Here is a 12,267-nt window from a genome sequence, read left to right as displayed (position 1 = left end):
TGCATAAGCACAAACTGACAAAAACAGACAGAGGACAGGGGCCTATATGCTGTCATACATGCATACATACATGCATACATACATTACATACGACCCTCATATTGGCAGACAGTGAGCAACATTGTGGTGAATTCATTAAAGACCAAATAAGTGACTGCTTGCGTTTCTGTGGTGTGTGTTTCAGGCATGGAGCGAGAGAGGAAGGTTAGCATGAGACTGCACCGCGGCGCTCCCGTCAACATCTCGTCCTCGGACCTGACAGGACGACAGGACACGTCGCGCATGTCCACCTCACAGGTAAGCCGGCCCTGCTACGGGCTCCCCCTCTCCGACCAGCACCCCCCTGCTATATGCTTCTACAGCAGCGGCCCCTGCCATTTTGCTCAGGAACCACAAGCTTTACCTCGCGCAGCAGATATCGTTTGTTCAAGTCCGTGTTGGTGATGAGGCGTTTTTGTGATCCTATTAGGGCATAGGTTTGCGTGTGTTGTTGTGCTTCTCTATGTGAAGGTTTTTATTGTAACAGTGTAAGTGCCATTTGTTTATTGTCGACCAAACATGCGTGTTGGATACAAGCCCAGCCAGCTGTACACCTTGGGGCCCACTCACCCCCATACAGGGAGCTTGCAGTTGAGCATGTCTGTTGGCCCATACAGGGAGCTGAAAGCCTGTGCGTATCTATGCTCTTGTCGCTGACTCTCCAGCCGTCCGACATGTCTCCACTGGGGCACTGCCCCACTCCCCAGGGTGTTGTGTTAGGGGCACAACAGGCATCCAGATAGGAGAAGAGAGATGGAGAGCGAAAGAAATGGAGAAGCTGAAAATTGTCGCACTGCCGAGAGAAGGAGGGTTAGGGGAGGGATGGAGAATGAAAGAGTTGAAGGAAAAGACAAGCTTGAGAGCAACAGACAGAGAGAGAAGGAAGCTAACCATTGTCGCACTGCACAGACGGAGAGAATGACAGCGGTAGTGAAGAAGAAGGGTTCTGAGATGGAGAAAGAGAGAAGCTGGGCATCGCCCCTGGCACGCAGTATGGTACTCCCACACAAGGCTTGTGAAAGAGCTTGTGAAGCAGCAGATGATTCCACAGACAGGAAGTGATCCCATGCACTTCTCCTCCTGTTGATCGCCAGTGTAGAGCATGGTGAAAAAGCAGAGGCTCCTCTCTTTCTGTCTCTGTCTCTCTCTTTTTTCTCTCTCACTTTCTCTCTCTGTCTCATTCTGTCTTTCTCTGTCCGCCTTGCTCCCTCCCTATCTCCACCACCCTCCTTTTCTCTCTCCCCTATCTCTCTCTCTCTCTCTCTCTCTCTCTCTCTCTCTCTCTCTCTCTCTCTCTCTCTCTCTCTCTCTCTCTCTCTCTCTCTCTCTGTGTAGTAGGTCATGAATGTAAAGCAGGATTACTGTTGAAACAGGACGGTTTGAAGGTCACATGATAACTGGAGAAATATAGTCTGGTTTTACTACTAGTGGCTCTTCAGTCGTGCTGAAAATAGAGTACATTTACTAATGGCCTTAGGCATGCCAACGGACGTGTACTCAACAGCATATGATTAGAGCTAGCTCCTCTGGCATTGCCTTTATTGCACAAGATTTTTTGTTGTAGTGGGAGTTTTTAGTTGCAGATGGGACGTGTTCATAGACTTGTAGCAGTGCATGTGTAAGCACGCTAAGGCTCTTTCTCTGGTCGCCGAGAAAGTTGTTGGGTGTAACTGTTGTTTTTATCTGGCTATTCAGTTCAGCCACATATTTACCACTCCCTCAGCTTTTACTCGGTAGGGTCGCTGTTCCGTTATCTCCGACTGTATTGTCCTCTCCTCGTCATGCTCGTCCACAAGTCCGCTGCTGCTTTAAGCTTTCTCCTTCAGTCCTGTGATCTGTCAGGGCGTCGCCGTCGCCGTGGAGATGTGCTTTTTTGTTGTGTTCTTGTTTCTATGTCTCTTGTCTCTGCTCACAAACGGATGTCTTCTCCCCCCTTATTCCCCCTTCCTCCTCGACCTCTCCTCGCCCCAAACATCTGGCCACCCCCCCTCAGAATAGCATTCCCTTCGATCATCATCTTGCCAAGTAGCTGCTCGACACGTTCTGGTGTGACGGCAGCCTCGGGTGAGTGACAGTTGACTGGGTGCAGTTTGGTTTTGGTTTTGTTTTTTGTTTATTTTCCTTCTTAATCTCTCTGGACTACTTCTACCAAACTCCCTCACCCTGTGTTGTTCTCCACCTCACAACCACTTACCTGTATCTCACTGCTGAAACCCCCCACCACCCCTCCCTCTCCTCCCGCCCCACCTTGTGCACACAATACCAGCCTTACTGGCCCAGACCTTTGGTCCAGTGTTGAACCTAAGCACCCAACAGCCAGCGTGGGGCAGACGAGGCCAGTGGGGATATTTTAAATACAGCCTGTTGAGGATCATAGGAAAAGGGGCTTTAGGGTCCAGCAACGGCTTTGGGGGCGTGTAGTTCAAGGGTTAAGCTGTGAATCGCTCACCCGGCGTCAACAACCTCCAGCTCTGAGAAGTGAAGCGGAGAGTGGGATGGACGGATAATCATGCACTGCAACGAGAATTAGTGAACATTTTTGGCCACACTCCTGATCATAAATACAGGCCTGTATGATGTGAGAGCGGTGCAAACATTAACCCGAAGATTGGCGAGTTGGCCATTGCTATGGCATTCTCTGATCAAAAGTTCTCCGCCATTTCATTCTAATTATTTTGTATGAATCTCTGACTCTCGCTCATCATTTTTGTTGACCTGTCAGGAAAGCATTTCACACAATACAGAGCACTTGGACCAGATATTGTTACCCTTTCAAAAACCTCAGGAATCCTTATTAATTTCTAGATGTTCACAAGAAAATGATGGAAAACGGAACACAAAGTCGATTGGTTAGTCAAAGCAGTATTGGTGGGTTGCATTGTCATGAAGGAACATGTTTTTACAGTCTGTAAACATGAGGCCATAAGGCCAGCATGAGACAACACGGCTATAGGGATAGGCTTTCTCCCTTGGGATTGTGTTTGTCAGGCGTGCTTGAGAAAACTGACCCAGTGTTTACGCTGTAGCAAACATCCGCCCGAGTGCCTTTTCTCCCAAAACCTGCAGCTGTGGGCCTTGAAAAACGATCCTAACACCAGTGAAAACATGATTGCATAAACACCGCACCCTCATAGCCGTCTCCACAAATTAACATTGGTACAAACTTGTGGTGTGATCGGCTGTGTGGCGGACACCCTTGCCCTTCGCCAGGTCATAAGGGGCGGCCCCTCCCTGGTCCTGGCGACGGTGGTGATGATGACCCCCAACGTGTAATGTGGGTGACACGGGGACTAGTGAGAGTGTGTAAGTCCTCTCGCAGCAGATGCCCGGCGTTTAGCCTGCCACTCACAGATGGAACACGGGTTAAGAAGCTCCTAGATTAGGACAGCTCACTTGCAGCCCCCCCCGTGCCAGCGCCTCCAGCCTGCCCAGCCCAGCCCAGCTAACGCCCGCTCATGCATGTTTTACACAGTACATACACGGCTTAGAGAGCTTGGGCACCGTGCCCGAGAACAGGACTGGCACACAAGGTTACATTTAGCAGCGGGTAGTCCTTAGTCTTTAAAAATCAGGGGCCGGTTGCACCAACTGTCTTACGACCGATCTTAACAGAAATTGGTCTTAAAGGGACACTGTGTGAGATTTTTAGTTGTTTATTTCCAGAATCCATGCTGCCCATTCACTAATGTTACCTTTTTCATGAATACTTACCACCAGCATCAAATTCTAAGTATTCATTATGACTGGGAAAAATTGCACTTTTCATACATGAAAAGGGGGATCTTCTCCATGGTCCGCCATTTTGAATTTCCAAAAATAGCCATTTTTAGCTGCAAAAATTACTGTACTTGGACCATACTAGAAAACATTTGTTTATTACATAGTAAACTTTCATGTAAAGATCAAATTTGGTAATAGGCAGCCCAGTTTCATTGAGCAGCATAGTTGCAGTACCTTTTTTGACCATTTCCTGCACAGTGTCCCTGTTGTAAGACCAAGCAGATAGTTACGCCCGTTGCACCAGCGGGTCTTAAGCCTTCTTCGGGCTAAGACCGGGCGTAGAATTTATACCCACCCTGTGGTTAGGTCTTTCATATGAGGCTCAAAGGCCTACTACACTGTGAAAGCAATGTGCTAGGCATGTGTATTTCATTGTCTAAGATGCAACGCAGCGAGGAGTTGCACATTGAAATACAGCATTAAGATGTACTGATGCATCATGCGCTGGAATAGCCAGTTAATGTGGAGTGGGGTCAGTCAGTCAGCTGTATGACCTAAATTTCAGCTGAAGTTTCCGGGTCTGCTTAAATAATGCAAGTTCCTCAGCCTGCCGTTGGAAGAGCCCATGCTCAGCTGGATTCAGTATGCGGCTGCATTATACAGTACATTGGAAAGCTATTTTGCAGATGGTCAAAAGGGTATTGCATTGCAGTATCACAATATCAGCCTATTTTTTGTAATTTTTTCGCTTTCTGGCTAGTCATGTAGGCAGAGAAATGAAATGATATTTTCAGAGCAGCATAATTGATGGAGGAACGGAAGGTGGATGGATGTGCAAATAAAGCAACAACGGCTCGGCTGGCATGCTCTGCACTCATGCTGTCGCAGTCTGTTGTGACATGTCCAAACAAGCTCGGGTTACAGGGTTTGCTGTAAAGGGCGTCGACGAAAGTTCCACCCAAATTAAAATGCCTGCGCTCAGCTCACTCAAGTCACTCAGCCAGGCGGGTTTAACCCGCTAACACAGCATGTACACGAAACGCTAAAACCAAAATTAAAAAAAAAAGAGATTATAAAGATTACCCCCTTTTTCTCGACCCAAAACAGCATGTTAATCTGATCTGGTGTTAATGAAAGCAGGTCGACATCTACGGGTCTGGGTCTATCTGTATATCTCTGCTCTCTCTGCTCTCTCTGAGCCCGCCTGGCCTCTGAGCTGCATATGGATTCTCATACATGCCGCTAGTTCCATCTGGTCCACGGCGAGGCTTCCTGCTGATCGCACGCTTCCCTGGGCCACCAGAATCTGGCCCTCGCCCAACTCTCCACTCACTCTCTCCCCCCTTACAGTACTGGTTCCCAAACCGGGGGTCGGAGATATTACACTGGGGTCGGGAAGAGAGGAGGTCTCTTTACATATAAACCTGACATATAAACATTCAATAAATTAGTTTGTGACAGTATTCACTTGATGTAATAACGTTTCCGGTGAAATTGAACTGATCATTTAGAAATATGAAGAGACAAAGAATATTTACTTAACGTTAGGAATCCAGGAGGTGGGGGTTCACGAAAATATTCTTGGGTCATAAGGGGGGCCCCCATCAGAAAGCGTTTGAGAACCACAGTACCTAACCAAGCCACCCACCTCCAGAAACTGCAATAAAAAGTCATTCTACTGGAAATGCACGTGCCCACTGTACGAGGACAGACAGCACATGGGATTCGCTTAAACATTTTTTTTTTTTTTTTGAAAGCCTCACACCCACTGGCTCTAGCTGTGGCTTGTTAGGGGTTGGTGGTGTTTAAGTGGGAGGGAGGGAGGGAGGGAGAGAGTGAGCGGGCGTATTAGGGAGAGGAGAGAAGGACTGGGCCTCTACTGCAGTTCACAGCTGCTGATTGTGTGCTCCACAGCTCCCTCTGCCTGTGTGTGTATTTTAGGGTGTGTGTTTAATTCTGTGTGTGTGTGCGTGCTCATGTGTGTGCGCGTGTCTGTGCGTAACATGTGGCTTGATGGCCATTTAATCTCTTCCTCGGTGCACTGTACTTCTCTCTGCTTCCTTCTCCTCTGTCCCTCTTCCTGTTTTGGTCTGTTGTTCAGTGTGTTTGAGTTAAGTGTGTGTCCTCTTCCACCACGTTGCCTCTGCTCTGGCTGTGAGTTGCCTGCTGTGTGCTACAGTAGCAGCTCTCCAGCATGCTGTGCACCCCCCCACACGCTCCCCTCAGTCCAGTCTGGTTTCACCCTAACCCACTCCCCACTGCTGAAGTGAAGTGTGTCCCTGAAATATGCCACCTCCAGTCTCCCACCTCGCAGTATGCGCTTTTAGACAAGTATTCACAATGTATGCATCATATAGTAATGATGGTGTCCTCTTTTTGCACTGTTGCTTGTGACTAGTAATTTTTTTAGTGTAGTCTGGGTGTCTGAACGTAGAACGTGTTTGTTCATATGGTTTCCATCGCCTCCAAGTTTGAATCGATCAAAGCGTTCATGTGGTCATCAGCAAGCGGGATGCGGCCCTGCTGTGGCCGAACGCTAGGACACTGAGTTACTAAGCCGGCGACCCAGGTTCGATTCCGGCCCGGCTCATTTGCTGCCCCCTCCCCGTCTCTCTCTCCCCACTTGCTTCCTGTCACCGTCTTCACTGTACTATCGCAAATTGAGTCAAAAAGACAAAAAATATCTTTAAAGAAAAAGAGAAGCAGTATGCTGGGGCTACAGTGCGGCTATGGGGGCTGCTGCTCATCATCATGGCCGCTCTCTTCACCTTGGCAGCCCTTTTGTTCCCTCTCAGTGTGGATCTTCACCCGCCCCGCCCTGCCCTGTCTCAATCCCTCTCGCGCTCCCTTTGCCGATTCCCATTGGCGGCACACTCTCGCTCCCTACTGGACTAGAGCTGTAACTGTCAGCCTCACTGTCGCCCCCTGCCTGTGCCCCCTAAGCAAGAATAGGCCAACATTGAAAAGACTCTGCCATTCCAGTTCAAAGCGAAACAGTTTGAGGCGCTGCAAGTGCAGACAAGCCTTGTTTTGGTTTTGTAATTGTTCCTCAGTAGTAGTTCAATTTTAAATCGTTCCTTTGTCCTAGCTTATTCAACCTCCTCACGTTTGACAAAGATAATTCCGTCCCTGAAACCATCACAACACAAAGCCATCCCATTACCACGACAAAGAGGTACACCACTGCTTGTTTTTGTCAATAGGGAAGTTGCGTTTGTACGCAAATTGACAGAGGCACTGGACCACGGACCCTGGGGAATCTTTTGTATTCCCCAATCCCCGTCTTCCCTGATGCCATTTTCTGGAGCTGAGCTTTTGGCATTAGTGAACGTTTTCCTCCTGTCCTTCCGTCGTCATCTCTTTATGCATTCAAACTTGGAGCACTCGGGAGAGAATGTGCAGCTGCTTGTACGCTGCTCACATGGAAACATGAACAGAGTTGGCAGTAGAAAGAGTGGGTTTTTCCCCCTAAAGAAAGACAGTTTGTTTCTAAGGTGCTGAGCTATAGAAATCACAGTCATCTGTGAGTACTGTAGTTTATTTCTCTTTCTGCCAGCTACTTATCCTTTCTCACTCTATCTCTCTCGCTCTTTTTTTTTTCTCTCTCTCTTTCCCTCTCTCCGTAGGCTCTGTCACGCGTGACTCCCAGCGGACTGCAGTCGGCAGTACCTCGATGAGACGCAGCCCTGCATCCCTGTCTGCGTTTCCCTGCGTCCCACTTTTCTCCCCTGACCCTGAAACAACACCACCCCTCCCAGTCCCCCTTTACAACGTGACCGCGAGGGGGACACCACCAAGCCCCAACCTGATGGGGCCCCACCACCACCTCCACCAACACCTTGACCAGACCAGGACCTCCGGCCAGCCACGCCACGCCAGGCTTGCGGTTGCGGAGAAAAGAGTAACAGCAACAAAAGAAAAAGCAAAAAAGAGAAAAAGAAGAAAAAAAGGACACACACAAAAAAGAAAAACAACACAACAGAAACAAACAAACTTGCATACACACAAAGACAAAACCATGGATCTACAACCCCAGCCTGTCGGGAGCCAGAGACCTTTGAGTCTCTCTCTTTCTCTCTGTCTCTATGTCTCTCTATCACGGTCTCTCTCTCTCTCTCTCTCTCTCTCTCTCTCTCTCTCTCTCTCTCTCTCTTTATCTCTCTCTCTCAGACACACGCTCACGTTTTCTTCCGAATGCCATGCGTCTTGCTAGCCCCCTTTCGGTGGGCAAACATGGAACAAGACTTGTGCACACACACACACACACACACACGGGCACATGTACATGGACACATCTCTCTCACACACACAGACACACACAAACAAACACACACACACACTAACGCACACATACATACACTGAATCCCGTGCACATTTGTGTGTTTGCTCCACTGCTCTTGGCCTGAGCGTCACCCCATCATGTAGAGGGGGTGGATGTCTGGTGGCCGACGTGACGTAGCCTTTGCCAACCCCGGCATACATACTCAAAGACAAGGCTCCCCAACCTCCATCAGTCGGGCACACGTCACCCCCACGCACACACACACACACGCACACAAACACCACACACACACCTCACCTTTCTCCTTGACCTCACGTTTTCCCTCAGACATAGAGTGGCATCACTCCAGAGATACTCTGACTCCCTCCAACCATCCCCCACCTCTCCACCCCGCGTGTCCCCCTGCCCTGCTCCTCGTCTTACGGGGTGGATGGAAGCTGACTGACGGCTCCCCCAGTGGTCTCGAAGAGCGTGGACCGCGGCTGTGTTGTAACAATGGCATTTTTTTCCAAAACACAGATCTTTTCCCTAACTAAACTGCTCCATGTTGTATCAAATGGAAACGAAACAAAAAAAAAATATCAAAGCAGTTTCTTACCTGCCTGCTGGCGCGGTCTGCTCGGATTAAAAGCCCCCCTCGCTCTCTCTCTCTCTCTCTGTGTTTGGGGGGAGGTGGAGTCACTTTTTCAGGCTTATGAGTGACACAAAGCCTTGTGTCTCGACGTGATGATTTGTTTGTTTGTTTTTTCTTTTTGTGTTGTCATGGAATGGTGAACTCCATGCCTGGAGACTTGTCTGTAGTCCATGCAGCGCCAGTAAGATGTGTGTAGGCAAGAGGGGGAGAGTTTCAAAAAAAAAGGGGGGGATGTGAACGCCATAGAACCCCAAAAAATCCCCTTATGCCACTACTCATTCCTGCAGTGGATCCTTAAGCAAAACCTGCAGAAATGCTTTTTCTTTTTGTTTGTTTTTGGTTTGTTTGTTTGTTTGTTTTTCAATGTAAAGAGGGAGGGAAAGCTGCGTAAAATGCTACCGTTTCCCCTTTTTGAACAGTCAGCTGTTATGTACTCCCACCTCCTGTGTGTGTGAGTGCGAGTGCGAGTGTGTGTTATTGAGTGTGTGTGTATGTGTTAAGGCTCTCCCTGTTGTTTGCGGCTAACTGTCCTTTCGCTCCTGGGTGGTGACCACTTCCCCCATGAGGCTTCTCTTTACGTTTTTAAACGCCGTTGGAAAGCTGTGAAACGCCTGCAATTGTAGAGATGTCAAAATGTTCACGTTGTTTGCTCGCTCTTTTGGTTCACCCCCTTGTTTTTAATGGTGAGTTTTAATCCCCCTCTGTCCCGGTCCCTGTGGAAGACTTCAGGTGGTCCTGGTGGGCTGGAGGGGAAGGGTGGGGTACGAAGAGGAGAGGAGAGGGGAGCCTGCCTGTTGGGAGTGCACTCCCCTCCCCTCCCTTGATCATCATCACCCCCCGTCCCGGATGCTCAGCAGCACCTCAGCTAGGCCTGAAGTCACCTTATCCCCAAGGGCTCGCTCTCTCTCTCTCTCTCTCTCTCTCTCTCTCTCTCTCTCTCTCTCTCTCTGTCTCTCTCTCTCTCTCTCTCTCTCTCTCTCTCTCTCTCTCTCTCTCTCTCTCTCTCTCTCTCTCTCTCTCTCTCTCTCTTCCTCTTTATCTCCCTCTCTCTGGTCGGTCTGTCTCTGCTTGTTCTTGCTCTCTGACTGTTTTTTCTCATCATCTAATTTTATATGTCTGTTTGTCCAGTTCTATCTCTCTCTCTCTCTCCTCTCTCAGCTCTTCATTCCTCTCTCCCTCTCTCCTGCTTGCCTGAGACCTTGAGGGGATGTGTCTGCTTGTGTGCGTGCGTGCGTGGTGATGAGTGCCAGCCATCGGCTCTCATTTCAAAAGCCATGTCTATTTTGGAATCAGCCTCCTTTTCTTCCGGACGAAGAGAGAGAGAGAGGGACGGGAGGGAGGGGGATGACTTTTTATTATATTTCATCTTGAAGCCTATATTTTAAAAAACGACATTTGGACTTATTTTTTGGGGTTATTTGGGGGGCATGGATATTCTTTTTTTGTTTTATTTTTGTTTGTTTTTATTTGTAAAGCATAATCAATTTATTACACTCGCTTTAGTTCTTTTTTTTTTTTTTCTAAATCTGTAGCTCCAGGGCTTCCCTGTGCTCGAGTCCATGAGGAGCAAAGACGGCTGATATTGTTTTGCAGCATCATATCACTCGGCCTAATAGAGCATTAGTCTTTTTTCTTGTAGTCTGTTGGGGCGGGTTTTTCGGGGCGATGGGATGGGATGGGATGGGACGGCGGACAGGGGGGTGGGGTGGTTTAGTGGTGAATGAAAAAGAAAACCTTTCAGTTCTGTTGTGGTGTATATAGGATGTTTCTAGTGATGGCGAAGCTCCATTTTGACATAGCCTCTGTCTGTCTCTGTAGTGCGAGGGTGCTGAGGAAAAGGGTTAGTGCTTAGCTGGGGGCGATGTGTGAACTAGCTCTTCTCACTTCTGGTGGTCTTGAAAAAAAAAAAAGCCAAAAAAAAGAAAAAAAACTTTGCAAACATACAAAATTGCTCACAGACTCAATTTTGGGGTTGATCCCTTACTTGGTGGTAGTAACACTCAAGAGTGATGAAACAAAAATGAGCAAAACGTAAAAAAAAGAAAACGTAATAAAAAAAAGACACGAGTACACTTTGTTTGGGATCAACCGACTGTCTTTTGTTTTATTTTTTTCTTTTATTCTGTTATTGGATTTAATGTTTTCCTGACCTGGTTTCATTCGGTCTGTGACTGCAGAGGCGGTCACGGCATCATGCCACACGTCACATCACACTGTGCTATCAAACTCTCCAATGGAATTATGGGAAATCTTCTTGCCCTGTAAGATTTTTCTCCTCATTTGTATTGCCACTGTATTTGTGTATTTTAAATTGTGTAAATAAATTAATAAGTACTTGTACACAACGGTGTCATGGCAGACATTTTCATTTGTGAGATGACGTTTTAGCTCGCAGTACACCCATGTAACCACTAAGTGGAGCAATTGGGTCACTTTACAGGTTCAGGGGTTTTCACACACCAGTACACACACAAAGATGTTTCAATTTATAAATAGATTTTTCTCAGTGTTGTTGGCATGTACACATTAGCAATAGCAACTACTAGGATAGCAGTGTTTTTTACTGAAATGCTAATAGAAATGTACAATCTTCAGTTCAAAGGACAAATGACAAAAACTATTGCTGTAGGTCCATACCGTGTTTATTGAGAAATGTAAAGGGGTCACATTGAAAGCAGCAGGAGTAGGGTTTTTTGGAGAAAGTGGAATGAGGAGTGATGATTGTTGGCTGAGTGCACCACAGCAATATTTATCACGTGATGAGAATTAAATACAAGTTAAGTGGAGTGAATCACCACATCAAGTGAGGCTGTACTTGGTTAGAAGCCAGATGTATAGCAGCACTGATGCTTGTTTACTGGCCAAACCATACACCCTCCAATGCAACTTCATGAGGACACTTCTAGAGAAATGTTGTGGTGCCGTGAATGCGGAACCACCATCACAAGCAGGAAGTAAGAAAGATAGCCTTGTGTGGTCATATTCTTCCTGTGCAGAAGAACACATAGTCCAGTTCACATTTAGTCACATACAAAATAAATAAATCATGTCTGTAGGCACCCAGGGAATTCCTCAAGCACAGTGTGGTTTCTATGGGTGGGAGGCAGCGAACAGGAGAAGTGATGTCTGGGGTCACGGAGGGTGTTGTGCCACACTATAACCCGAGTGCCATGACCCCACAGCAGGAAATCTCTGCGGCTTGGCACAAACTGTATTTGTGATGCAATGCAATGGGTGTATTCTATTTACAGACACGGAAATATTAAGAAATAAGAATCAACTACCCTGTATGATTAGAAAGGAAAAGCATGTTTCATAATTCCAGTTTACCACCACGACTCAATGCTACCAGCCTCCACTTCCTGTAAATGTCTTCCTAGTAGGCAAAAAGCCTGCTGACATCATCAGTCCCACTTCGTGAGTGCATCTCCACTCAAAAGCCCAAGGGTCCTTTTCCTCCCATTGTAACAGGCCCCTGAATTACACATAAATCTGTTTTGTGTCCCAAAGGTATAGATCTATTTTCAGAGCACAGTGGCAGTGTGTTGGTTAACGGTGTGTGAGCCAAGAGTCTGCTTAATCACTTCTGGT

The 12,267-nt window shown here is 47.5% G+C and overlaps 1 protein-coding gene across 2 annotated transcripts in view; it reads left to right on the top strand.

Moving 5' to 3' along the window:
• The window catches only part of csnk1da (casein kinase 1, delta a), a 51,234-nt gene extending 40,213 nt beyond the window's left edge, over positions 1 to 11,021 (top strand). The window contains exons 8-10 of one of the 2 annotated variants that reach the window (XM_063188599.1): positions 185 to 297; positions 2,033 to 2,103; positions 7,386 to 7,483. In XM_063188599.1, the coding sequence (XP_063044669.1) occupies positions 185 to 297; positions 2,033 to 2,068 (149 nt within the window). In that variant the 3' untranslated portion in view covers positions 2,069 to 2,103; positions 7,386 to 7,483. Of the gene's footprint in view, positions 1 to 184; positions 298 to 2,032; positions 2,104 to 7,385 lie in introns of both variants that reach the window. The other variant, XM_063188596.1, reaches the window with a different exon arrangement.
• The last annotated feature ends 1,246 nt before the right edge of the window (positions 11,022 to 12,267 follow it).

This window comes from Engraulis encrasicolus, chromosome 2 (assembly GCF_034702125.1).
Source record: "Engraulis encrasicolus isolate BLACKSEA-1 chromosome 2, IST_EnEncr_1.0, whole genome shotgun sequence".
Taxonomy (NCBI): Eukaryota; Metazoa; Chordata; class Actinopteri; order Clupeiformes; family Engraulidae; genus Engraulis; species Engraulis encrasicolus.
Note: the sequence above shows the minus strand (reverse complement) of the source record. Positions and strands in the feature narration are given on the sequence as shown.